The 26,366-nt window shown below is 47.1% G+C and overlaps 1 protein-coding gene across 9 annotated transcripts in view; it reads left to right on the forward strand.

The window, feature by feature from the left end:
- KAT2B (lysine acetyltransferase 2B) overlaps nucleotides 1–26,366 on the forward strand; it is a 96,675-nt gene that overhangs the window by 44,464 nt on the left and 25,845 nt on the right. For 8 of the 9 annotated variants that reach the window (XM_081559437.1, XM_081559415.1, XM_081559459.1 and 5 more), the window contains exons 4-10: nucleotides 2,581–2,673; nucleotides 3,944–4,125; nucleotides 11,607–11,798; nucleotides 16,291–16,397; nucleotides 20,448–20,567; nucleotides 22,874–23,010; nucleotides 25,226–25,434. In XM_081559437.1, the coding sequence (XP_081415563.1) occupies nucleotides 2,581–2,673; nucleotides 3,944–4,125; nucleotides 11,607–11,798; nucleotides 16,291–16,397; nucleotides 20,448–20,567; nucleotides 22,874–23,010; nucleotides 25,226–25,434 (1,040 nt within the window). Of the gene's footprint in view, nucleotides 1–2,338; nucleotides 2,467–2,580; nucleotides 2,674–3,943; nucleotides 4,126–11,606; nucleotides 11,799–16,290; nucleotides 16,398–20,447; nucleotides 20,568–22,873; nucleotides 23,011–25,225; nucleotides 25,435–26,366 lie in introns of those variants that run through there. The other variant, XM_081559486.1, reaches the window with a different exon arrangement.

Genomic DNA, 26,366 nt, shown 5'->3' on the forward strand with positions numbered 1-26,366 from the left:
TAGGGGCAAGAGTGGCAGAGAGGATTATATTTGTAAACATTGGACTCTTGTGGGGATTTTAACACTACAAAGGTAAGTAATGGGTGGAGAGGGTGAGAGAGAGCACAGCTGTTAGCAGGCGCCGGGCTCGTCCAGGTGACAACTTGTTGACATGACCGTGGGCCTGAGTCATCTGGACTGAACCCCACCAGCTTTGTGCTGTTTGGAGCGTCCTGGGAAGAAGGTCAGAAAACCAGCGTCCGCACGGCTGCAGCTGCCATTTGTCTTGGAACTCAGCTCCCTGGCGGGTGGTTCCACCGCGCCCTGCTGGACGAGGAGGCTGCCATGCTGCTGACCTCCATTGAGTTCTGTTTAGAACCACCTAAGAGGCCAGAAAACATGGCTCTACCTTTCTTACCTCTTTCATCTTTAACAGTGCACATATATTTGCTCCTGAGAACAAAATCCAAAATATTCAGCAATCTCCCCTCCCCTCCCCCAAAGTCATTCTTTGGGCAAGTGTGTTATAAATCATCCATTTCTTCTTAGCTTTGGAAAAGCAGTTCCTGTGTCTCCTATGTCTCTAAAATTAAATTAAAATGCAATTACACATTTTAGTGCATTTTGGAAACTTTTGCCCTAGATGTTGAAAATGAACTTGGTGAAAAGCTGCTTCCTGAAGCTGATTTCACCCTAGAGCCTGTCTGCGTGGTGCCAGAACAGCTGGCTGCTTCCAGCTTGGCTTCATCCCTTAGTGACTTGACCTCGGCCAGGTCGTGCAGCACCGTTTCCTTATCTGTAAAGTGTAGATCCTGATACGTGTGTAGCTGAGTCCCTTTGCTGTTCACCCGAAACTGCCACAACATTGTTAATCAGCTGTACCCCAGGACAAAACACTTTCGGTCTTAAAAACAAATTAAACAGTGTAGACCATGATATGATGGCACTTACCTCAAAAGGCTGTGAGGAGGATTCGTGAGATAGTACAGATAGAGATCTACAGAGAGTGCTTGGCAATGGTAAGGGGGCAAATGCCGCTGCTGCTGTGAACATTTTTATGTTGAATATTTGCCTGTTTATCCCAGCTCCATCCTGTTTTAGATGAGGAAGCTAAGAGTCAGCATCTCCCCTATTCATCCATCTGCTTCCAAATTGAAACCCCCGATGGATCAAGTTTCCAAATGATTTTAACTGGGCAAAAAAAGTAGGCAGCCCGAATTATTTGTATCTAAATGTGATGATCAGTCTTTGCATTTCCTTAGAAACATATAACAACTTATCATTATGGCACCTTTATTTTTGTAAAGATGGGTATGATACCCCAAAAGGATCAGCAAATGCTCAGTGTGAGTAAATGATACGGCATCTCTAGAAGAACTGAGGTCTTGGTCAGACTCAGCCCCGGGGGGACACAGGGTGATCTCCCACCTCGGGAGGCGTCATCTGTTCCCACTCACTCCTGGGAGAAAGTTTGCCATGTTTTGTTTCTGTTGAAAAAGCAATCAATGGAGAAATGAGGGAAAGATGTAAGTAAATGTGTAATAAATAAATACACGGGTGAGTGAATAAATGAAGGATTGCATGGTCATATGTCATAACTGGCCTGTGTGAAGGGTTATGGAAGGTTCAAGCAAAGGTTGAAGGTAAAGAAGTTCAGTATCAAATGCATTTTCAAGTTGAGTCTTAATGACTGGTTCTGCGTTCTTTTCTCCGTCTGGTGTTTGCTCTTTGAGGAGCTTGAATTCCAGGGGCGGGGATTCAGAGCGGCGTTCTGTGGGCTCAGGACGGGGAGCTGTTGGCTCCCCGGTGGTCTCCCGTTTGTTGATGTGAGGATTTCCTGGCACGTAACTGGATGGCATCACTGACTCAGTGGATATGAATTTGAGCAAACTCGGGGAGATCGCAGAGGACGGTCAAGCCTGGTGTGCTGCCGTCCGTGGGGTTGCAGAGTCAGACGTGACTTGGAGACAACAGCAACGTAACTAAGATAAATGGAATATGGCGACGTCCCTTCCAAAGGCTCTCTGTGTATGACACGGAGTGTTTTAGAGAAAAGCCTCAGCTTACATGTCTCAAAGGAAGATTTTAAAATGAATACTAAATTTGGTACTCTTATGTATTACTTTTTATTCACATCTTGGTTGATTAAATGCCTTAGGGAGAAAATAGCACCAAGGTCTCAGGGGTCCTCTGACCGCCTACCGGGGCAGCCTCACAGGCGCCGGACCCTTGAGCTCCTCTAGGCTGGCGTCACCCCTCATCCCCCTCAGACGCCTTTCCGTCTGGTTGTGTCCCACACCTGTCCCCCCTTCCACACTCAGTACACCCTTTCTGTGCTGTGACGTCTTCCCTCAGTACCAGATTTCTGAGCTCTCATCTCTGAGCTTAGACAGCACTTAACTGCCTTTGCAACTGATTTGGAATGTTTCTGCTGCCAACTTGAATTTTTTGTTTGTTTTTTTCCTTTTGTATTTAGGAGACAGCATGGTATGACCTGGCCCAGCTCCATTTGGCCTTTTTGCCCCTAGACACGTGTATGTGTGTGTCTGTGTGTCTGTGTGTGAGACAGAGAGACTGATTTTTTAAAATGATTTCTTACAGCTCTTGAGGAAGTCTATTTTACAAAGAGGAAAACCTGTGGTTGAAGGCTCTTTGGAGAAGAAGCCCCCCTTTGAAAAACCTAGTATTGAACAGGTAAAGAAATAAAAGAAACCCCTTTTTTTAAATTGCTTTAAGGCTGAACAAACCCTCTCATCTTCATTTTCACAGCTGGTTTAGAGACGTTCAAGTCTGAAGGAATTGTCTCAAGCCCTTTGGATTGGAAGTGAATACTCCATATAGTAAATGATTTAGCTTTTGTCTCTTAGGTTGCTGAATGCTCAGAATTCACTGTGTGTTTGGGAAAGGAAAAAAAATTAAGTATAACATGTAGTTCGTCAGAACACATGAAATGGGCTTTTTTTTGGTGTTGATGTTTTAAAATTAAGTCTTTGTCCCCGTGTTTGGCACTGTTGAAAAGTCTATTGAGGTGAGGGAATTCAGGAGCAGTGTGAAAAACATTGTAAGTCAAGCAAAAAGCACAGAAAAGAAATGAGATTTTGTATCCAGAAATTGGCTTCCTGCCACATTGTGATTCCTGCAAAGAAGCCGAGATCCACTTGGGGCATCTGTCCTCGGGGCATCTGTCGATATGTACAGACCTTTCCTGCTAGGTGTTGTCAGGATCTGTCATCAGTATCAATTTTTTAGCCTCTCATTATTTTCTTAAGTAAATGTCAGACACTGTGGACTGAATTTCCTGATGAGAGTAGTTACAGAAGATATGAGATACAAATAAGTGTATTTTATCAGTCAGTTTTTAGTAGAAGAAATGTTGTCTTCAAACTCTACAAAGTAAGGTTTCATTGTTACTTTATTTGAAGTTAAATTAGATGAGAGTGTTCTGAAGACAGATTAAATTAATCCACAGATTTTTTTCAAAAGCTCATAAAATTTGAGTAAGAATTTTTTAAATTCTCATGGTTTAGTTCATTGCAAGGCCTTGCTAGCAGACTTTTGATTAAAATTTTGTGAATGTAAAAACATTTATCCAAGAATCTCATTATATGTGAGTTCCTGTTTTGATTGTACAGCAAGAGTTATTCTGCAAAATAGCCGTATTTTATTGTTTTTAGGGGGTTTTGACCTTTTCAGTCCACTGTTCTGATTTTCTCTTCGTGTTCGCCTCATGATTGCAGCAGGCAGAGGATTGCAGCTCCCAGCTCCTGTGTCTTGTCACTTTTCATAGGCTGTGGGCTGAGGCATGATTCCTTCTGGGCATTCTGGTTTTCTAATAGAGAAAAAAAAAAGGTTTTTGTGAATAGAGAACTGTCTGTTCTTTTGCTAATGACCACCACTGGTGCTGACTGTGTGGGTGTTCAGGATAGCAGAGCTGCATGAATAAACTGCCTTCCCTCCTTTTAAGGGTGTGAATAACTTTGTACAGTACAAATTCAGTCACCTGCCACCCAAAGAAAGGCAAACGATCGTTGAGCTGGCCAAAATGTTCCTGAACCGCATCAACTATTGGCATCTGGAGGCACCATCTCAGCGAAGACTGCGCTGTCCCAACGATGACATCTCTGGGTATAAGGAGAACTACACCAGGTGAGCGGGGCTGGCTCCTCCCCTGCGGCCTTAATATGCTGAGTGTGAAGGATCCGCATCATTTACAGCTGAACTGCTTAGGACAATAGTTGCCCGGCGCACGTGGCCACTGAGCCCTGCAAGTGTGGCTGGCCTGAATTGAGGTTTCCAGGATTGTGCAAAAAAAGAACGTGAAGTATTTCATTAATCATTTTTTATACTGATTACATGTTGAAATGGTAGCATTTTGGATATATTGAATTAAATGATATATTAAAGGTAATTTCACCTGTTGCTATGCACTTTTTTAACGTGACTACTGTGAAATTGAAAATTACGAATGTGGCTTGCATTGTATTTCTATTGAGCGCTGCTGATCTAGATAACTGTACAAGGACTCTGTAATTGTTATGTAGAGACCTTACTCATTAAAAACAAGCAGTGCCCAGGAATATCAGTTCAGTTCAGTTCAGTCACTTAGTCGTATCGGACTCTTTTCCACCCTGTGAACTGCAGCACACCAGGCCTCCCTGCCCATCCCACTCCTGGAGTTTATTCACTCATGTCCATCGAGTCAGTGATGCCATCCAACCATCTCATCCTCTGTCGGACCCTTCTCCTCCCGCCTTCAGTCTTTCCCAGCATCATGGTCTTTTCCAGTGAGTCAGTTCTTCACATTAAGTGGCCAAAGTATATTGAAGTTTCAGCTTCAGCATCAGTCCATCCAGTGAATATTCAGGATTGATTTCCTTTAGGATGGACTGGTTGGATCTCCTTGCAGTCCAAGGGACTCGCAAGAGTCTTGTCCAAAGAAGGAAAGACCACCATAGTCTCAGCACCGTGGTGTAAATATAATAGTGTTATATACATGGTCTTACGGCCTTTGTCTCTTTAAATACATATTTTACATTTGTTAGAATGAAAGAAAATAGAGAATTTGCATCTTCTTTGTCCACCCCTCCCCTGCCCCATTTAAACGTTTTACTGGTTACATTATTGTCTGTTGAGGCACTGTGATTTACCTAATCTTTTCTCTCTTGGTGGACATCAAACGCTGCACATATTCTTGGATTATGTGTATTTTTTCTAAAATGGGAATTTATTTTTAGTACCTATGATTTGCAGAATAATAGAATTGAGTTTATGACTTAAGGGTCATAAATGTGGACCATACAAAATAGTGTGATATACTCATCTTTAAGGAAGAGAGTGACTTGTATCATCCATTTTATTCACCTTTTTTATAACTTTTCCCATTTATATTTTATAGGCATATCAAGCTTGCTTCAGGGTTTTTTGTTTTTAGCCTTTTTTCCCCCTTGAGTTAAAATAAGCAATGTTTTTTGACAACCTGTAAAGACCACTTGAACCCAGATGTAACCACAGATGATAGGTATAAATGGGTGGAGTTAAAGCTCAACTTTCCTCTCTAATCACTGACCTGATTTTGTGAGTAACATCCAAGTTTTCCCCTCTCATCCAGCCTTTTACGATATATACAATTTGGATTATGAAATAGTTTATCTTAATAAGTGTAAGTAGGATTTACAGGTTGCTTCATAATCCACTTTTAAAGTGATACCTTTATTTTCACATCTTCATTTCAGAGTGTTATATTAATAGTAGTTCCTATATTATTGTAACTCTTGTTTATAATGAGTTGAAATAGTAGAACTCTCTCTCTCTATATATATATATATACAGAATTATATATATATATGTATATAATTTAACAAGTTTTACTTTATTTGTTGTCTGCACAATAAGGCGTGTGGGATCTTAATTTCCTGACCAGGAATCAGACCTGAGCCGCACAGCAGTGGGGGTGCAGGGACCTAACCTCTGGGAAGGCCCGTATCTTTTAACTCCGTCTGTGAACAGTTGACAAAACTGAATATTTGTCAAAGCCAAAGCTCTGAAATATTCGCCACTCTAAGAGAGGAAAGATTGTTTAATCAAGGAGGAGACTTCATCCTGAAGCGGCACAGCAGCTAATGCTATATTTTAGAAAACGGTAAAAATACTTTGTAGCAAGCACGTGGGAATTACCAAGAAATGGGCAGCACTTGCAAACCCTCGGGGAGTTGTAGAAATGACGCTCAGTTGTGGCACGAGTGATGGGCTTGAATCACTTGAATCACGGCCCCATCCCCCGCCCCACCCCCGGGGAGGTGCTTTTCCTCCAAGCCTCAGTCACTGCATCCTGCGACTGGAGTGCGTGCCGGCGGAGGAGAGCGCAGGGGTCTTTGGTTGCTGAAGGAAGGGCGGTGCTGGCCCAGAGCCCAGCAGGGTCCAGGCCCAGGCTCCCCAGGGCGAGTGCAGTCCCTGGAGGAGGGGAGTGGCCCCTGCTGGAGGCGGTGACCTGCTGACTCCCAGGCGGGCGGAGCCCGGCAGCCTCCCTGGGCGATAATAGGGAAGTGAAGGGGGATGGCCTGCCCCTGAAGAGGAGAAGCGTAGAGGGCAACCTGTGAACCGCTGCGAGATGCTCGACTCGCTTGAGTCAGACCTCACAGTCCTGACTGCTCGAGAACCGAGAAAACCACACACCGCCCTTCTTCCTAATACCGCTTCTCACGCCGGGTCCTGTTACCCTGTGGGCACCAAGGCCCGTGGGGATGGTGGGAGCCCGGGGCCCTGGACTGCTGGCTCAGCATGTCCACGCGGTCTAGTCCTTCAGGAAGATTCTGGAATCACATCTGCATGGAGGTGGGAGAAACAGGATCCTCACGGAACAGGATAGACTCAGAAAATGATTGTGCTCCTTATCACGTGAGGACTTATCCCATGAAAGAGTAAATGCTTGCAGAACAGTAGAACTGCTTATGTTACTTACCTCTCTGTTCTGAAGTAAGGCAAAATATAAATATTTTATATGTTGAAAAATCTGATATATTAATATTAACATATACTTAACCTTAATAATTTATAGAAGTATAAATTAAATATGCCTTTATATGTCCCCCAGAAGTCACTGTGATTTTAGAGACAGACCTGGACAAATATTTTGAAATTTCCTGAATTTTCTGATGGTGTGCCAATATAAATTCCATGAGAAAATAGCTGGAGAAGTGTCACAGGAATATGACTTCTTAAAATACATCCGACCAACAGAATATGCTAAAGTGAAAGTGTAAATCGCTCAGTTCTGTCTGATTCTTTGTGATCCCATGGACTGTAGCCCACCAGGCTTCTCTGTCCCTGGGATTTCCCAGGCAAGAATATTGAAGTGGGTTGCCATTTTCTTCTCCTGGGGATCTTCCTGACCCAGGGATCAAATCCGGGTCTTCTGCATTGCAGGCAGAGGCTTCCCTGGTGGCTCAGATGGTAAAGCGTCTGCCTGCAATGTGGGAGACCCAGGTTCGATCCCTGAGTCGGGAAGATCCTCTGGAGAAGGAAATGGCAACCCACTCCAGTACACTTGCCTGGAAAATCCCATGGACAGAGGAACCTGGTATGCTACAGTCCATGGGGTCGCAAAAAGTCGGACACGACTGAGCGACCTCACTTCACTTCTCTACCATCTGAACCCCCAGGGAAGCCCATGCTAAAGGAACGTGGCAAATTATTACCCTTAGATTCTGAGCTGTGCAGAACATCTCAAAATTAGAAGTTACGTTTATCTTGGGGAGATGTTTTGTAAGAATGCAAGCAAATTAGATATAACTAAATTGATTCTGGTGAAAGTTTTCTGTAACTGTTGCACTATGAGGTATAGACCAGTACCAGGCTTCCTGAACATTCATAATTAGGTGTGTCATTCTGGGATGGTATTTATCACGAATTGTGGGAAGAACAGTGGGATGGAACCCAGCTTTTAGTCCGGACTCTAAAAGTAACTAGCCTTTTGTGCGGGGAAACTGGGAGGGGTCATTTAATTCCTGAAAGCCTTAGGACTTTCTGTCCAGCGGGTAAGTAGGTGACATGGCCTTCTTCACTCAAGTCCTCCAGCTCTACTCACGTTTTAAAGAAAGCAACGTCATTACCAGTAATCACAGTGCTATGAAAAATCTGAGAGAGCCGTTTGAACAGTGAATTGCACACCGTGCCGTCTCTGTTAGGCGCACGAGTGGCTGAGCCGTCCTTTCGCTTCTTTTGAGAAGACCTGGAACCCCAGAGGGTTAGGTGCAGCCTTGTTTTCCAGGTTAGTCTTTAGAGGAACATCTGGGCAGCAAGACGCACACCCATTCCTGTTTCCCTCTGTCTCACCGCACGCCCGGACCGTGCCAGTGACTCCAACACCCAAAACACCCAAAACATGTTGACTCTTAGAAATTTATAAGATTAGTTTTGGAAGCAAAGACAGAACAAAACTAAAAAAGTATAAACTTAAGTACTATAAAGTGATTTTCAGAGGAAATAAACGGAACCTTTCATTTGAAAATTTTGACTAGATAGTATTAATCTACATTGCCTTTGTCTGCCCTGTGGAGAGTGAATGACCTGTTAAGATAAGCACTTCGGATAACATTTTATGATTTTATAATATTTATCACTGTCATTGTTGTAGCAGAAATACCTCTATAGATAGGAATGCTCTTCAGACTCAAAATCACCACTGCCAAATAGAATATAACATGATTCACAAATGTGAGCCACATCTGTAATTTGACATTTTCTAGTAACTACATTTAAAAAGATAAAATGAGACATTAATATTAATAGTGTGTTATTTGACCCAGTGTATAAAAATGTTATCAGTTCACATGGAATCAATATGAGCAATTATTAATGATGTATTTTACTTTTCTTTGTACTAAATCTTCCCAATCTAGGGTGGGGTTTTTACGATTACAGCATATTTTAATTCATTTGTTACATTTTAAGTGGTTAAAGCTAAATGGAGTTCTACCAAAACAGTAAAGTTGTGTTTAATGAAAAAGTATTTCTCAGGGTTTCCATTTGAAAGTAAATTTTTTAATATTTTTTCCTCTATTTATCCTAAAATTTCAGTATAGTTGATTTACAATGGTGTTAGTTTCAGGCATACAGGAGAATGATTCAGACATACACGTGTGTGTGTGGTAAAGAACCTGCCTGCCAATGCACGAAATGTAAGAGATGCGGGTTCAATCCCCGGGTCAAGAAGATCCCCTGGAGAAGGAAGTGGCAACCCACTCTAGTATTCTTGTCTGGGGAATCCCGTGGACAGAGGAGCCTGGTGGGCTACAGTCCATGGTGTCACAAAGAGTCGGACACGACTGAAGCAACTGCACATGCATATGTATTTAAAGAATGTAACCCTGTTCTTTTCCAGAGCCTTTTGCATTATGATTTTACCATAGGGTAGTTCCCTGTGCTATACAGTAGGCCCTTGTTGGTTGAAAGCAAATTTTAAATGGATTAACATTTATTGTTGTTCAGTCGCTCTGTCATGTCTGACTCTCTGTGACCCCATGCACCGCAGCATGCCAGGTTCCCCTGCCCTTCACCATCTCCCGGCGTTTGCTCAGACTCACGTCCATGGAGTCACTGGTGCCATCCAGCACCTTGTTCTCTGTTGTTCCCTTCTCCTCCTGCCTTAAATCTTTCCCGGTATCAGTCTCTTCAAGAAAACAAACTTACGATTACCAAAGAGAAAGGGGGTGAGAGTGATGAATCAGGACTTTGGGGTTCGCAGACGCAACTGCTACGTATAAAACAGCAAAACAACAGGACTGACTGTAGCACAGGGAACTATATTCAGTATTTTGTAATAATAACCTATGAAGGAAAAGAATCTGAAAAAGAATCTCTACGCAAAACCGAGTCACTTTGCCACCTACCCTGAAACTAGCACAGCATTATGAGCCAGCTACAGTTCAATTAAAAGAAAAAAGAAAAATAAGTTTTTTCATTCGTACAAGTGCTCAGTAGTTACACGTGGCTGGTGGCTACACTGCTATACTGATTGTTGTACACAGTGTTGTACACAGCTGTACAGAGTGTTGTACACAGCTATGTTGACTGTTGTCAGCAGAGATGTACAACAATCTTGTCATCACAGAAGCCTTTTTGGACAGTACTTCTAAATCCTAAAATCCCTGTATCTCCCATTGTACCACATTGGACATAACTTTTATTGAGATTTATAGGCTTATGATCGCCTAAGTCTCATGAAATTGATCTGATGGTTCTGGTTTGTGAGTACATTTGGCCTGCCTTCAACTCCAAATATTTTAACATCATTAAGTGGCCACAGACTAACTTCCAGCAAAGACTAGCTGTGAAGGTGATGAATTTCTATATGACGTGCCTTATAAATTACAAAATAAATGCATCCTTTAGTTTTTTCTGCTACCAAGGTCACTGTTTCCAACTCGAAAGGATACAGGACAGCACTTAAGATGCCCATCTGAGTATTGTGTGGTAGAATGACATGTGGGTGTGAATTATTAGGACAGAAAAGTTGAGAGGAACAGAAATAGTAGCAGGGTTTTCAGGGTAATTTTGAATCTAGGTAGATGAACTAACGCTAACAAAGGTTTTCTTCCCCAAAGATGAAACGGCCCACTCCATACACAGGGGAACTATGAAATAATTACAGAGTAACATAGAGAATAAGTCACAGAGCCTGAGTAAGTGGACATTACTCCACTCTTTATTGAGGACTGAGAGTCATCGGGGCTCTTCCTGCTGTCGGGGCGCGTGGGAACTCGGCCTCCCCCTGAAAGGACGCAGAAAGGCGCCCAGCGAGGCAGAGGGTCCCATCTGGGGAAAGGGGTCCCCGGCGGGCAGAGGGTTCTCTCTGGGGAGAGGGGTCCCCAGTGGGGCAGAGGGTTCCATCTGGGGAGAGGGGTCCTCCCCTGAGGAGGGGGAGCTGGGTCTGCCTCTGAGGAGCAGGACTTTGGCACTGAAGCCGGGTCCCTCCCTGGTCTCCGCTGCCTGCTGGGCCCCCTGCGCCCACTGCCGGGAATTTCAGGCCTTGCGCCTCCGGCAGGCAGGTCTGTGGCGGATGAAGGTTCGCGTTCCAGCTCCTCTGCTGCAGCGGCCTTCCGAATCTGCCCTGCATCAGCCCGTGTGCCCCGCACTGGGCTCCGGCATCGGAAAGGCCTGGTTTGCCTCCGGGCTGGCACCCCTCCAAGCCCACGCGACACTGAGAAGCCGTTTTGACTTTGAGTCACCGAACACATACCTAGGCGACAGATGGTGGAAGCTTATTACTTCCTGCATTTTGACTGAGCTTTGAGCAGTCGTGGAGATCTTTATCTTCCCACCAAAGCTGTGGGGGGTGTGAGTGCTGTGTAGGCATTTTAAAGACGCCTTAAGTTTTATTCAGAGGGTTAAATGGGGGGTTCTGCTTCTCCAAAAGGGACTTCTTTGGTTTCCCCTGAATCCGTCCTCCTGTTTAAAGATGCTGCGGCCTGCAATGAGTCCAGTAGAGCCGGGCAGAGTGCTCTGACCCGCTGATGGCGCTTCCCCGGCGAGCCTGCAGGCCTGGTCTGCGGGGGGCCGGTGTCGAGGGGCGTCCTGGGTTGCTCGTGGCGGGGCTCGCGGGGCGCTGATGCTGTGGTCTCCTCGTGCAGGTGGCTGTGTTACTGCAACGTGCCCCAGTTCTGCGACAGCCTGCCGCGGTACGAGACGGCCCAGGTGTTCGGGAGGACGCTGCTACGCTCTGTGTTCACTGTGATGCGGCGGCAGCTGCTGGAGCAGGCGAGGCAGGAGAAGGACAAACTGCCGCTCGAGAAGCGGACTCTGGTCCTCACCCACTTCCCAAAGTAAGGGAGTGCTCCTGTGGGTCTTTGCTCGGTGCCACGCTTGAGATGGACAGATGCACACCAAAGCCTCAGGGGCAACTGGGGGAGGGCGGGGCAGGAGCCCATCCTCACAGCCCCCTGGGAGGCTCGTGGGCGTTTCTGGCCGGTCTGAGATGAGCTTGACTTTGGGTCGACTGCTCCCTTGGCCTGTCTTATCCCACCCGAGTCTCAGAACACAGGCTGGGGCTGTGTGTGGGGTTTTCAGCTGCCAGGCTGCTCAGGGCAGTGGGGAGACCCTGCAGAAGTGGTCTCCAAGAAGCGGGGCAGGAGAGCCCAGGGCTGTTTCTGGCACCCAGCTCTCCAGCCCTTTCTGAGGCTGGCGGGTCATCCCTGTCTCAGCTGGAACTGAACTCCGAGAGAGGGAACTGGCCTGGGATAGACAGGTCTCTGGCAGAAGGATCTTCACGCCTCTGTACTCAGCTTCCTGGGCACATGCATGCCCTTGGCCCCTTGCTACTTGAACCTGCTAGACCTCCAGCGTGTAAAGACTCACTTAAATATTTTCCAAATGTAGGAAATAGGTCGGGGGTAGGAAGGTACAGTGTACACCACTGGGCTTGGGAATGGGTTTTCAGTGTGAAGAACGCAGATTTTAACCTAAGCGGCTGGCGGCTGAGGGTGCAGGTGATGACGTGTCAGCGCTGTGACGTGAGACAGGGCAGAGCTGGTTTCTTCTGCTCACTCTGCCTGGAGCTGCGCTGGTTGGCAGGGGTGGAAGCTGGCATTTGAACAGGCTTTCTAGGTCTGAGAGAGTTCTGCCACGGACAACTGTGAGGTGGAGAGCAGTTTAGGAGAGGTGCTGTTATGATCCTTGAACAAAGATGGATGAAACCCTGTTTTATCTGAAAAACTAGATTTTTATGATCGCTACTATTTCTGGGTTACCCAATTTATGTCTCAGGAAAGATGATCATTTTAATTTTTAAAGATAAGTTAGGTCCAAAACAACAGCAAAAATGATTTTCTGATGGAAACGGACAGAACAATTTCTTTTTGCAGTTTAGCATGAATCTCCAGTGTTAGGTAGAGGATAATTCTCACGAGCTTTAGCTGTACATGAGTCCTAGTGACCTGATAGCAGCATTTCCTGAGCAGAGCCAGCACCCAGGATGAGGCAGGGCCTGAACCCTTGATGTCCTGCAGGAAGGAAGGTCCAGAAGGACTGAAACAGCAGCTCGGGTGTTGTCCCTAAACAGGTTAGGAACTCTGGGATGCTCGTGTATTTCCGTGGCTGCCTTTTAACTGGTCTAAGCTCCTTTCCTTAGAGATTAAAGGAGTTTTCTTGTTTCTCTGTTACATCTGCCACATAAGCCATGTTTCATGTGTTCAGGTTATAGTTGTCCTTCCTCTAAGCCAAGGGACAGAGGACCCCTCCCTCATCACACCTTTTATGGTGCTTAAAGAGAGATTTTAATTATCTTGCATAGGAGCAGTTTTTTCCCATAGCAAACTCATTTTCCTTCGTGCAGATATTTGCTAATTGCAGTGTTTTGTTCCTTCAGCCCATAGTTCTGGCATGCTTACGCTGTTCAGCTGAGAAAATCAATGCCGCTTTCTTTCCTTCTCTGTTACTAATGGTAGGGTAACGTTACCACCCACTCCTCCTTTTCAGTCCCTTTCCATTGAATATAACAACATTGGAGGCTGTTAGGGATTTATACCTGCAGACTTGGTAGCAGAATCTCGTGTACTGAAGCCAGAGGTGCCGTTTGGACCCGGGGCGTGGCCCCAAGTCAGGGCTGCAGATGCCTCTCGCGCCCGTGGGGTCCCCGTGGTGGTTGGGGTGCCTGGAGGGCTTGCAGCCTTACTCTCCTGCCCTTCCTGAGCGGCCCTGTCTCCCTTCTTTCTCTGGCTGTGCTGCTCGGGCTGCGGGATCCGGGTTCCCCCGCCAGGCATTGCACCCAGGCCCCTGCGGGAGAAGCACAGTCCCCACCTCTGTGTCTGCAGGGCCTCCAGCCCTTTCTTCTGCTTGGCTGTCGTGTGTGCCGTCCCCACATCCACCTAGTTACACAGGTGTTTTTTAAAACTTTAGTATCTGCATTTCATTCTAAAAGTAATAAATGGACGTTTGGTGAAGATTTGGTTCAGAGAGAACAAAGCAGCCAAGGACCACTATAGTCCTACCGTTGTGATACCCTTTTTGTGCTTTTAGATAGTTCTATTTTTTTCTCCAGGTGTTGTGTTCTTTTATTCTACGTACAGTTTTGTATCCTCTGTATATATAATAAGCACTTTCCCATGACATTAGCTGAGACTGTCTTTTTATTGTGTTGAAATAATATTATATATATAAAACACACACATAACTATTTTCCTAAATTATTAATGGCATTCTTCTTTGGTAAGTCTCTGTAGGGCTTCATGAAAAGTTCCTATTATGTAATTGCTTATAAAGAAGGAGCCTGGGAAAGGAAAGGAAATTTACTTCTGTGATGAAAGGCGGTTGGGAAATCCTGAGGGCTGGCGAGGTGAGGGCAGGGTCTGCTTTGCCAAAGGAGGAAGCGCATCGGGAGCCGCCCCTCTTGTCAGCGGGGGGCAGACTGTGGCCTCAGGAAGGATTTTGCCTCCTGTTGCTGTCAGTCTTTCTGTGTTAGATGAGAAACGTACTGAAGGGTTGGGAAGCGTGAGTTAATGGTGAGCAGCTTTGGCAGAAGTGGCTCGTGCTGCTTCTGGAAACCGCGCACCCCACGGCTGAGCGCGGGTCGACGTTCACGCAGTGGCTCGTTATTCTTAAATCTTTGGGTGTGAGTGGCAAGTCAGAAGACCCTCAGGATCTTTCCCACCTGTCTTCACTGTCGAAACCCAACCTCTCCCTGCCCTTCTGCAGTCTTATAGGGCTTGATTAATGAGGAGATTTAGTGGTACTTTCCCTAATTGTGATGATGATGATGTTAATTTTAATGTAAGTCCTTAATCAGTGATCCAAACTTGGTATGTTTCACAATTCAAGTTTTAAGGTAACTTGACCCCTTTATAAAGGTAACAGAACACACAGAATATATATCATAGCTTTAGGGGTGGGAGTAGGTCCCCCGAAGCAAATCCACTTATATTTATAAAGACTGTAAATAATCTTGCATATGTTCAGGTCAGACGTTGTCGAATGGATTAGGGAAAATACTTTTAAAAGGGTGTTTGGATTTCAACATTTCAGAGATGTTTAATCGCTAACTTTTTACATCATTGCGATATAAACTTCTTGAAGGCAAGGCAAGGTTGTGCTCACTCTGTCCTCCAGGGCCTGGCGGCACCTGGCGTGTGCTGGGCATCCAGCGTTGCCGAGTGAGTGAAGGGGCCCTTTCTCAGTGGTCAGCACCAGTCGAAGTGTGACAGTGTATTCCTTGCCACCACCTCGTGCAGAAGTTACTGTTGATGTTTCCGTTTTATAGAAGGGGAACCGAGGAAGAGGAAAGCTAAGAATTTGTCCCGAGGCACGGACGTAATGAGTGGTGAGCTTGGGAGCTGGCTTAGACCCCATGCTCTTACCCGTTATTCTGTGTTCCTGCATGAGAATGAATGTGCCTTGAAAACAGGTTTGCAGGAAGACTTTCCAATACCAGAAGTATAGATTTGCGTTGGTATTTTAACCCTAGTCTTTGCATTTGGGGGGAGCATAAGGACTGTCCAAGGTACTTGTCAACATTCAGTTGCCCAGACCATTCTCAAAGACTCCAGTTCAGGAAGCCTGGGTGGGGCTTGGGTGTCTGTACTCCAACCAGGGTACGCAGGCGATTTCTATGGGACCTGCTCGTTTTATAACGTGACAGGAGATATAACCTGGTGATTAATCTTGGCCCTGCGATTTACTGGCTGTGGGCCTTTGAACCAGTGGATGAGCCTGTCTGTGCCCTAAGTTTTTTTCATCTGTGAAATGAGTACAGCAATGGATCCTATCTCATGGGGTTCTTTGGAAGATTGTGTGAGTTAATATACATTGACTGCTTAGAACAGTGTCCATCCTATAGTAAGAGCTATGTGTATATGTGTGTGATAAATAAAAATAAAATCTGTAACTCATTGTGTTGATGAGAAGATTCAATAAAACGTTCTCAGAACAGTATAGGCACATGGCAAGGACTCAATAAATATGAGCAGCTTTTGTGATGGAAATGACAGTGACAGCGCTGAAGAGAGATGGACTCTTGTTCCAGGATTCTCCCAGGGGGACTTGGTGAAGCGCATTTCCACTGATGTAATTCTCTGTGTGGCCTGGGTTGTATCTGTTAATATCTACATGGAGCCCAAAGAGAATACATCTGTAGAAATGCATTTCTGTTTGAATATACCAAGGCTGCCCAATTAAATCATCGCCCGGGTCCTAACTGACTGAGTATTTCATATTTCTGAATTGGGGATGAGATGCTGGTGTTGGTGTGATTGCTGGTGCCTGGCACTTGTCCCCCTAGTAATGCATGACTTGTGATCTCACACTTGCCTTTATTCATGTGCCTAGGTTTCTGTCCATGTTAGAAGAAGAAGTTTATAGTCAAAACTCTCCCATCTGGGATCAGGATTTTCTGTCAGCTTCTTCCAGAACCAGCCAGCTTGGAATCCAAACAGGTAAAAAAGAAGAATTTTTTTTTTTTTGCATTAATCAGAACATAACCAGGAAGTGTTTGTTGCAGTTCCCTGTGCATTTATTTGCATTTTTCATCAAGAAATTGAAGACTAGAGTCAGCAAAGAAAAGTAAACACTTTGGCAAATCTGGCATCGACGTCTCTGTTCGCAAGGAGAGCAGGTGCACGGCAAACAGCTAAGACAGCAGCAGCTGCTGGCCTGCTCCGAGTTTGCTCAGCCTGCCCTGCTCAGCTGTGCGGAGGTTTAAACACCCAGCGCGCAAGTCTGCAGGCAGACGTCGACTGTTTTAAAGACACAGTGTCAGTCACGGCCAGGCCTGCCCTGCAGTCTCGTCTCGTCTGGCTTGTGAGTCTGGATGTCTGTTTTGAGCATCAGGCTGCTCTCGGGGCTAACAGTGTGGCTGAGTCTCAGGGCGTGAAGTCCCCCGTGGGCTCAGGGCCTCAGTGGGCCTTTGGTGAGGACGTGTGACTTGGAGTCACACTGACTGGAGACAGGCTCTGAATTCCTGCCTTGGATGCTCAGAAGCCTTGGAGAAGGCGGTCAGGAGGTCCCAGAGCAGGCATTTCCGTGTGGCCGCGGGGAGAGGCAGGACGCAGAATCTTGGTGTCGACTTTTCAGTAGATGCAGTTCAGTGTGTCACGGGGGCTCGCGAGTGCCGCCCGCAGCAAAGGTCGTTTGTCCTCGCCGTTCTCGACACCGCCCCCCGGCTTGCTTTTTATATCCAGCGAAAGTCCCCCTTAGTCCTCCTTAGTGTGCGGTTCTGGGGACGCCGGCGAACGCCCAGCGCGGTGGCACCCCAGCGCGGTGGCACCCCGCGGCCATCGGCGCAGGAAGTTCCCGGCCGCGTGCTCGGCGCGAAGCGCGGCCTGGCAGCCTCCCTCTGGTTCGTCCTTTGTTCCTGCAGTTGTGCTCTTCTAGAACGCCACACGAGTGGGATCCCACGGCATGTAATGTCTGACCGTGGCCTCTGTCACTGAGCATACTGCACTGGAGAAGGTGATTAGCACGTTACTTCATCTGGAGCCTGAGTTTGGATGTGCATATAATTAAATCCTACCCGGCAGAATACTTAGGGAATGATGTATTTTGGTTTGTATCAAACCTTCTTTATTTGGATTCTTGTTCCCAAAACCATGTCAAAGACACCTTTTGTGTTCTGTGTTTTCACCTCAGGCCATAAAATATAATTTCACGTCTTTCTGGTTCACAGTCTGCAGCCCTCCGGGGCCTTTCTGTGCGTGGACAGGACTCCAGACCTGAGTGTTGGCCGTGCCCGGCGAGCTCCCCGCGCGCCTGGGCGCGCACTGTTCGCCGTGTCTCTGTCTTTAACTTACCTGACTTGCGGACGACATCTCTCCCATAAACCCTTTTCTAATTCTCCCCATGCCATCCAGCAAGAGCTGGGTCTCCTTTCTTCCAAACATTCATGGAACCTTGATAATATCCCATCGCCGGTTCTTTAACTTGGCTGCTCAGTGGCGTCACCCACGGGACTTAAAATACCACCGATGTCTGGGGCTTCCCCGTGGTCCAGTGCTTCAGGGTCCTCACTCCCCGTCAGGGACCCGGGTTCCCTCTCCGGCCAGCGAACTAGATCACACGTGCCACCACGAAGAGTTTGCAGGCTGCAGCTAAAGACCCCACAATCCAAATGCATAAATATTAAAAAAAGTAAAAATTAAAAACCTACTGATTCTGAGGCTCCTGCCAAGAGGCTGTGACGTAATTGACCGAGGGCGTGGCCTTCAGGACGTGAAAAGCTCCTGGAGGGTCGATGGGCATCAGCCTGAGGCCTGCTGTCCTCACTGCTCACCACGCTACCCCAGCCTCCTTTTCTCTGCTGGGTCGTCTCTCTGCTCGTGAGCGTGACACCTACCTGGTCAGAGACCCAGTTAGCCATGAGAACAGCCATATTCCCAGTGAGCGCTGGCTGGTGAGGTTTGCTTCGGGTCTGTAAGCTTTAGCCAGAACCAGGAGAAGTTGGTGTGATTAACCCCCCCGTATGTGGATGAGAGATGGGAGCTCAGAGAGGAGCAGCCAGTTGCCCAAAAGCAGAGCCTCCCAAGTGATGGGACTGGGTTTCCCATCGCGTCTGATTCCCGCTGCACTGCCCTGCGCGGCCCCGGTGTGCCTCGCAGACACGCAGGCAGGCCCGTTCCAGGGAAAGACCTGCCTGGGGCTCCACAGCAGGTCTGGAGGGATGGAGGGGGTCCCTCTCTGGGTGAGACTTCCCTGACCCTCCTGCTCAGGATGCCTCCTGGCCGGCCCCGCACAGCGGCTGTCTCTGGGCCCCTGGGACGTCAAGTTCACCCCAGTGGCTCCGCTGTCGCCCGGAGCGTGTCAGCTGGATCGTACTCGTGTGTTCCCTGCCGCAGTTGGAAGCTGGCTGTCTCCTGTTCCGCTGTAATTGCAGTGTGTTCTCTGGGGGGAAAGAGAAGGATAATCTTCCCCTTAATTGGCACGTCTGCGCATCCATGCGCCTGTGAGAAATGACGGTCACAATGACGGCTCTGAACTTTGGCGAGGTCCTCAGATGTCTTGTGAGCCGCCAGAGCTTCCTCTTTGTGTGGAGGCGCCCCGGCGTCCTTTGAAATTCCGGAGGCCTGTTTGCTGGAGGGAAAGGCCTGCAGCCTGGCGCTTCAGCCTCTTCTGATTCGTTTGTGTGTGTGCATCTGAGGGGTTCTCCCCTGTATATGGCTATGTTTATTTGTAACACTTGTTGTGATGGCCTGTATGAGAAAAGAATCTAAAAAAGAGTGGATATATGTAAATGTCTGACAGGTCCACCTCGCTCTGTACCTGAGGCTAACACACAGTGTTCCGATTCTTTACATACCGGGTGCTGTTCAGTTAGCTGCTGTGTGCCTGTCTCCGTAGCTCGTTTTGCTTCTTTCACCACTCTTGGCTGCGGGGGCGTCCCCTGCGGTCGACCTGACACCGAGATGAGTGTGCTCTGGGGCCTCTGTCTGCGCTGCCAGACGAGGGCTGTGCGTGGTGTCACTGCCGTCCGTGCTGCCATCAGCCGCACCCAAGCAAACAACGTCCTACTTCCTACCTTGGCTTTTTCTTTTTTTTTTTTAAAGGCAAACCCAAATGGTTTTGTTTGGAGACACCCTTGGACTTAGAAGTTACAAGATCAGGACTGAGCAGTCCTGTGCCGTGTATTTTCCGTCCCGGACTCGCCAGTTGTTAGCACTGGCCGTGTTGCGTCATTTCCCCTGCTTCTCTCTCTGTCTCTCTCCATATATATCGACGAGTGTGTATGTACCTCTCTGTCTTCTAAATGATCTGAAGGTTACAAAGGTCATGCCCTTTTGCTGACTTCAGTGGGGATCTCCTGAGAGCAAGAGTGTTTTCCTGTCTAACCCAGCAGAGCTGCCCCAGTAAGGACTTTTAACCTTGATGCAGAGTCACTCCCTAATCTGTCTCCTGGGTCCCGTCCTGCCTCTTATCTCAGCCGTTTAGTGTCGCAGCAGGAGGCAGGCAGCACTGGCCTCTCCCCTTCCTGCTGGTGTGAAGTCTGTCACTGGACTAAGGCGGGGTTTTTGAGATTTCTCTACTGCAGTGTTAACATTTCCACTTTGGTAATTTTTAAAAAGTGGTCCTTTTGTGGGGAGATACTTTGAGACTATTCTATCTTTATCAAAGTTACAGTCACAAGCTTGGTCTGTGCAGATGCTTCTTCCCTGAATCGGTCGTCATGTCCTGGCTGCTCCTCCCCCCTCCCCCAACTTCCATCCTTGCTTCCTTATTTGTTGGCATTCTCCCGTACCGAGAGTTTTACCTTCTCCCCATTATTTATTTCTTCGTTTCTTATTTTATCACTTTGGACTCAGATGTCTCTATTTTATCCAGTGGGTTGTAACTACCCTTGTCTTTATTATCAAGCTCACATTGGCCCCGTAGCTTCTGTCTTAAAGATGACTTCTTTGGGGTGCTGGACAGGAATGGAGTGGTCTCGCGTGCACTTGGTTCCTTACTACCCAAGAAAGAAGTCAGTTAATACCTTCTCTTCCTTCTCCTGGGGGCAGTTATCAGTCCACCTCCTGTGGCCGGGACGGTTTCCTACAGTTCGAACCCCGCTTCCCTTGAGCAGCAGAATGGAGGGAGCCCGTCCTGTCGAGGCGCATCTGGGCCTGAGGCGAACCCAGGTAAGCTGGGAGGGCATCGGCGAGCCCTGCGATTCCCCTGAGAGGCTCCGTTGTCTGGGGAGTGCCAAGGGAGCTTTAAAGCAACTGCGTGCTGTGCGTGTCAAGGACCTTGATGGCTGGGACTCCCCCTGAGCTGTATTGGTTGGTTATTGCTGTGTAACGAGCCAACTCGAAATGCAGAGTCTTCAACTGGGATCCTTTATTATCATAGCGCACTCACTCGGTGTGCTGCCTAGGAGGTGGCTGATACGGCTCGTCTCCTTCAGGCTATGCTCGCATAATTCTCGCCCTCCTTGGAGGACCATTGGATTTCTTTTCCTTTCCTTGGGCAGAATATGTCCTTATGATGGTGGCAGAAGCACCAGAGAGCAGGAAGAAATGCAGTTTCTTGGAGCTTAAGCTCGTAACTGGCACACCACGATGCCTGCCTTATTTTGTCATCGGAAGCGAATCGCGTGGTCAGACTCAGAGTCAAGGGGTGGGGAGATGGCCTTGACGCCTTTTACAGGAAGAGCCGCAGAATCATTTGGCAGAAGCTGGATATAGGAGGGGAAAGAATTTTGTGATGAATGTAATCTGCCATGTGGGCAAAAAAATCTCTTAACGCTAGAGGCGTTTCACAGTTATAGAATGTTCTGAAGACTGCATTTGTGTCCACAGCCATGACATCACACACATCTTGGCCCGAGTAAAGTCTGACACTGAGAAGTGTTGCGAAATGGGGAGAGAACAGGATTTCTGTGAGGGACTAAGCACGTAGCACTGGGACAGCTTCCGAGGGAGGCGTTACTGCTCATTCTAGAAGCTCTGCCGTTGAACTCGAGTATAGCCCAGGATGCTTTCTTATTGCAACACTATCAGCAAGCTATCAAGTGTGGGGCATATTGGGTATAAACCTCAGCTCCAAAATGAATAGTTCACACCATTATTCTTGTGGAATTGTGGGATTTGAAGAGTTGGTCAAATGAACGAAAATATTCTCACTCACCTCCAATAATAACAACTAAAAAGTTATAAAAACACGAGCTGTTTAGTAAGTAGCCTCATATTTGGAAAAGCATCTTGTATGACAAGACGCTTGACATCGCTCTGCTGCCGTTTAGCTCAAGATGGTGCGAATGCTGTTTGGAGCCTGCTTACTGGAATTCATACCTGAGGAATAAATTAGATCTGAGCATTTAAAAATTTAATTGTAAAAATAAATACATTATGACAGAAGGGAAAAAAAAAGAAAAACCAAACATGATTGTAGGACACAAAGCGGCTGTGTAATCTGAGGAGGAGAGTGGGCAAGAGGGCTTGGTTTCGCCTGGCCTTTTCCAGCTTGTAGCGTACTGCGACGTCCTGGGAATGGGCACCTACTTCCAAGGCCAGGGGCCCTGCTCACATTTGAGGCATCATTTTAAGGCAAAAAAGGATTGTGAGAGCTCATGAGCGTCATTTTGTAATGACAAAAATTAAATTCACCAGCAAAGTGAAATAGTTCATGAGTATATTTCCAGTATATGTAGACATACAGACACATATATAACATACATTCACAGATGTATATATACATGCATCCATGCAAACATATATGAAAGAAAGATTTAACAGAACTACAAGGAGAAATCATCAAATCAAGCAGAAGTTGAATGCTTGAAGAAACATCTCTGATTAATTCATAGATCAAACACATAAAACTATCAGTAAGGACAGAAGCCCCACTAATGCGATCAACACGTAGACAGCCCTGAAAATCGGGAAACACACACTCTTTCCAAGAGGATGCTTCATTTACAAATGATTGGTCAAGGGTTAGGTCATAACTCAAGTTTCAAGAAATTTTGACCTTTGGTATCATAAGGACCATATTCTTCTGACCACAAAGGGACAATTTATCTCCAACTTGGAGATTAGTAACCAGTGATAATTACACTCACCCCTCAATATGCAAATGAAGAAGCAGTGCCTTAATAACTCGTATGTCAAAGTAAAACACTTAGTGTGGAGAGAAAATGCTGTTCAGAATGGCGGGCACTCGGGGGATTCCCTGGTGGTCCAGCGGTAAGACTCTGTGTTCCAATGCAGGGGGTACAGATTCAGTTCCTGCTCAAGGGAATCCCACGTGCTGCCCAGCCAATAAATAAATAGAATAGAAAAAAAAGAAAGGTGGGCAGTTACTGTGACCTCCTCTTTCCCACCTGCTGCTGCACCCCTTCTCCCTCGTACACGGAGGGTTGATGTCCACACCTGACAGTGTTGTTAGAAAATCAGCTTTGTGTTTAAAATAACCCATCATTTGCCCTTTTGTTTTGATCATCAAGGAGAAAAGAGGAAAATGAACGACTCTCATATTTTGGAGGAGACCAAGAAGCCCCGGGTGATGGGTGATATTCCACTGGAATTAATCCACGAGGTCATGTCCACCATCACAGACCCCACCGCGATGCTTGGGCCAGAGGTCAGCAGGGGGAACGTGAGCAGCCCGCGGGTGGACCTCGTCTGCTCTCCGGCCGCTCCGCTGTTGGGAATGGGGAGGTGTTGCTGAGAGAGAGCTGTCCCCTGTTTGCAGGTTGTCTGGTGGTCAGGGTGGAGAGGCGGGCAAGCTGATGAGAGGTTAATTCCGCTGATGACGGCCGCGTCGCGGGGAAATGTAATCCCCACCGTTGAAGGCATTCCTCCTGCTTCAACTTTTTATCTTGAAAAATTTAAACCCTCATAAATGTTGTAAAAATTCCGTGATAAAGATCCAGAGGCTCTTTATTTAGACTCACAAATGGTTTGCATGCCACGTTCACTATCCCTCTGTCTCCCTCTCCTGTGTCCATGTGGAACCATTTCAGAATTAGATACAGATGTTGTAACATTTCACCCCTAACTGTTTTTTGCATGTGTCTCTGAAGACTGAGACTATTCATTTGCATTCCCACAGTGTAGTGATCACTACCAGAAAATTTAGCTGGATTGCAATATTATCTAATGTGTGGGTAGGCAGTCTACAGCCTGGGCACCAAATCCAGCCCACTTGCTGGTTTTATAAATAAAGTTTTATTGAAGTAAGGCCACAAAGCCTAAGATATTTGTCACCTGGCCCTTTGTTGAAAAGTTTGCTTAGAATTATATGACTCTTGGCCTAATGTGCAGCCCGTACCCAGATTCCCCATGTACCCTAATTCTGCTGTTTATAGTGTCTGTTCCTGTTGTTGGAGGATCAGTCTGGGGTCACACATTGCATTTAATTCTGATCTCTTCACCTCTTTAGTCTATTTAGTTCATTCTAGAACAGTTTCCCAGCCCTCTCTTGGCCTTCTGTGGCAGCACCATTGTTGCAGAGTCCCTGTATTTGGATGCATCTGTTTACTCATGATTAGATTCAAGTAAAGCCTTAGGGGCAAAAGGACTGCTGTCATCTCTCTGTGTCATATCCAGGGGCAAAGCAGTTTAAGACGTTTCTGACAGCTTCCAGGAAGTGCAGAAAGGAGATGATTTTTCAAAACGTCTGTAAACATTTTTTTAGAGTGGCTGTACTGGCTGAAGGTATCCATGTTGCATTTGTCATGTTTGCTTAGAGATTTATTTTGTGCAGTTGAGGATAATTCACAGAATTGGAATGCTGTTAAGAGAGTGATCTCCGTGTAAAATTGTTCTTTCCATTTCCTTCTGGGTGTCCAGTCCTTGGAACCTGGGACTGTAGGACCTTTTGTGCACATGTCTGTCAGGGTTTAGTGGCTTCACAGAATAGCTTTGCTCAGTTTGTTTCAGCTGTGAGGTGTGGATGTAGTCACACGGTTCAGGATTTGTTGCATGGATTTAGTAGTGTCCTGAAGTTGACTTGTACTGGTGTGCCCAGGCAACTGTTAAATTTTCAGGAATTTTGTGAGATGGTCGTTAAATGTGTTGGAAGCTTGAAACTGACCACAGTGGCAGCTGGGCCTCCGGCGTCCACCATAGACCAGTGAAGCAGGCATGTGCCACCAGCTAGCCCTTCTGCCTTGGGGGTTGTTTGTTGAACACTGACCTGCACCCCACTGAGTGGGTTGAATAGGATGGGGCGCAGGGTGCTGGTAGGAGGTTGTGCTGCCAGCTGTGGTGGAGAGTGGTCAACACGACTCCTTTGCAAAGAAGACTCTCATCCTCCGAGAAAGAGGTCCTGGTAGTGTAGACTTGACTGCCACTCGTGGGCCTGCAGGGAGAATTTGGGGTCTGGGATCCCAAGGGTGCTCAGCCAGATGGGATTCCCAAAACCAAGGACTGGCAGGCTGTAGTGCACAGGACAGACACAGTCTGCCTCCCCCGTTAAATAAAGTCCTCTGGGCACTCTGCCCTGCCCACACATGTCTGCGTGGTCTCCGCCGCGTTCACCCCGCCGCAGTGTCGGCAGGCTGCCGCAGAAGCCTCATGACTTGCAGATCCAAATATGAGCTGTTTGGCCCTTCAGAGGACGTCTGGTGACTCCTGGTCTGTACCAAGTCTCCGTGGACATGTGGGAGGCTCTGGTCTGGCAGAACCCTCTACCTAGCTGTCTGTTTTGTTTTCATGGCCTGTGTGTTATTGGCTGGGACCCCCAAAACCCACCAATACGTATCTTATTAGCACACGGAGGAGAGGTGCTGCCGTGATGCGTCCCTCCCGTCTTAGGGAAGGGCTCCGTGTAACCTCCTGTCTCCTGCTCCCAGACCAACTTTCTGTCGGCGCACTCGGCCAGGGACGAGGCGGCCAGGCTGGAGGAGCGGAGGGGTGTGATCGAGTTCCACGTGGTGGGCAACTCCCTGAGCCAGAAGCCCAACAAGAAGGTGCTCATGTGGCTGGTGGGGCTGCAGAACGTGTTCTCACACCAGCTGCCGCGCATGCCCAAGGAGTACATCACCCGGCTCGTCTTCGACCCGTGAGTCGTGCCCCGCTCTCCCTCTGCCCCTCTGCTTTCTGCTTTCCTGATTCTTTTTTTAAAAATGCATTCTTTTTTTTAAGATTTTTTTTTTACTTAAAAATTATTCATTTTTAATGGAAGGATAATTGCTTTACAGAATTGTGTCGGTTTCTGCCAAACATCAACATGAACCAGCCTTGAAGACTTTTTTTTTGATGTGGACCATTTTTAAAGTCTCTTTTGAGTTTGTTGCAATATTGCTTCTGTCTGTGTTTTGGTTTTTTGACCCTGAGGCACGTGTGATCTCTGCTCCCTGGTCAGGAATCAAATGGGGCTTTGATCCCCCCTCTGCATTGAAAGGCTAAGTCTTAGCCACTGGCCCACCAGGGGCCTCACTTTCCTTTCTAAGTGAACGAGGAGCCGCTCGGGTAGTGAGAGGCGGTCACAGCCACGCCACGTCCTGCTGCTTCCCTTCAGCTGTGCGGACAGTGACGTCACAACCACGGCCGTGGCCAAAGGCGTTCAGATTAGTTTTCCAGCAGCTGATCAATTGTGTGTTAAGGAGGCTTTATATTTTAAGCTGCCGGTGACCATCCTGTGCCTCATTCATTGCATCAGTGAAGGAATACGGAAACATTAAGAGGCTGTCCCAGTTTTCTCATGGTCAAATACTCTGATTTTGGCATCTTAAGTAGGTTCCATTCTTGCCTGAGTCTGTAAGCCCTGGCAAGATTATTGTGGTGTTAGGTTAACTTTGATCACCCATTGCATTAAACAAAAAAAAGGAAAAGACAGGCAAGCAGGCTTCCTTAATTGAATGCATTTTCCCATGTGGAGCCCAGTAGCCTGTGGGCTGTGACCCATGCCCGTGACCACTGAGAGTGGCGTTTTAGGCAGAAGGCCTGATAGGGTTCGGGAAGGCAGGTTTCGGCAAACGGCGCAGGTGGATT

This window comes from Giraffa tippelskirchi, chromosome 2 (assembly GCF_054371585.1).
Source record: "Giraffa tippelskirchi isolate mGirTip1 chromosome 2, T2T-mGirTip1v1.2.pri, whole genome shotgun sequence".
NCBI classification, from domain to species: Eukaryota; Metazoa; Chordata; class Mammalia; order Artiodactyla; family Giraffidae; genus Giraffa; species Giraffa tippelskirchi.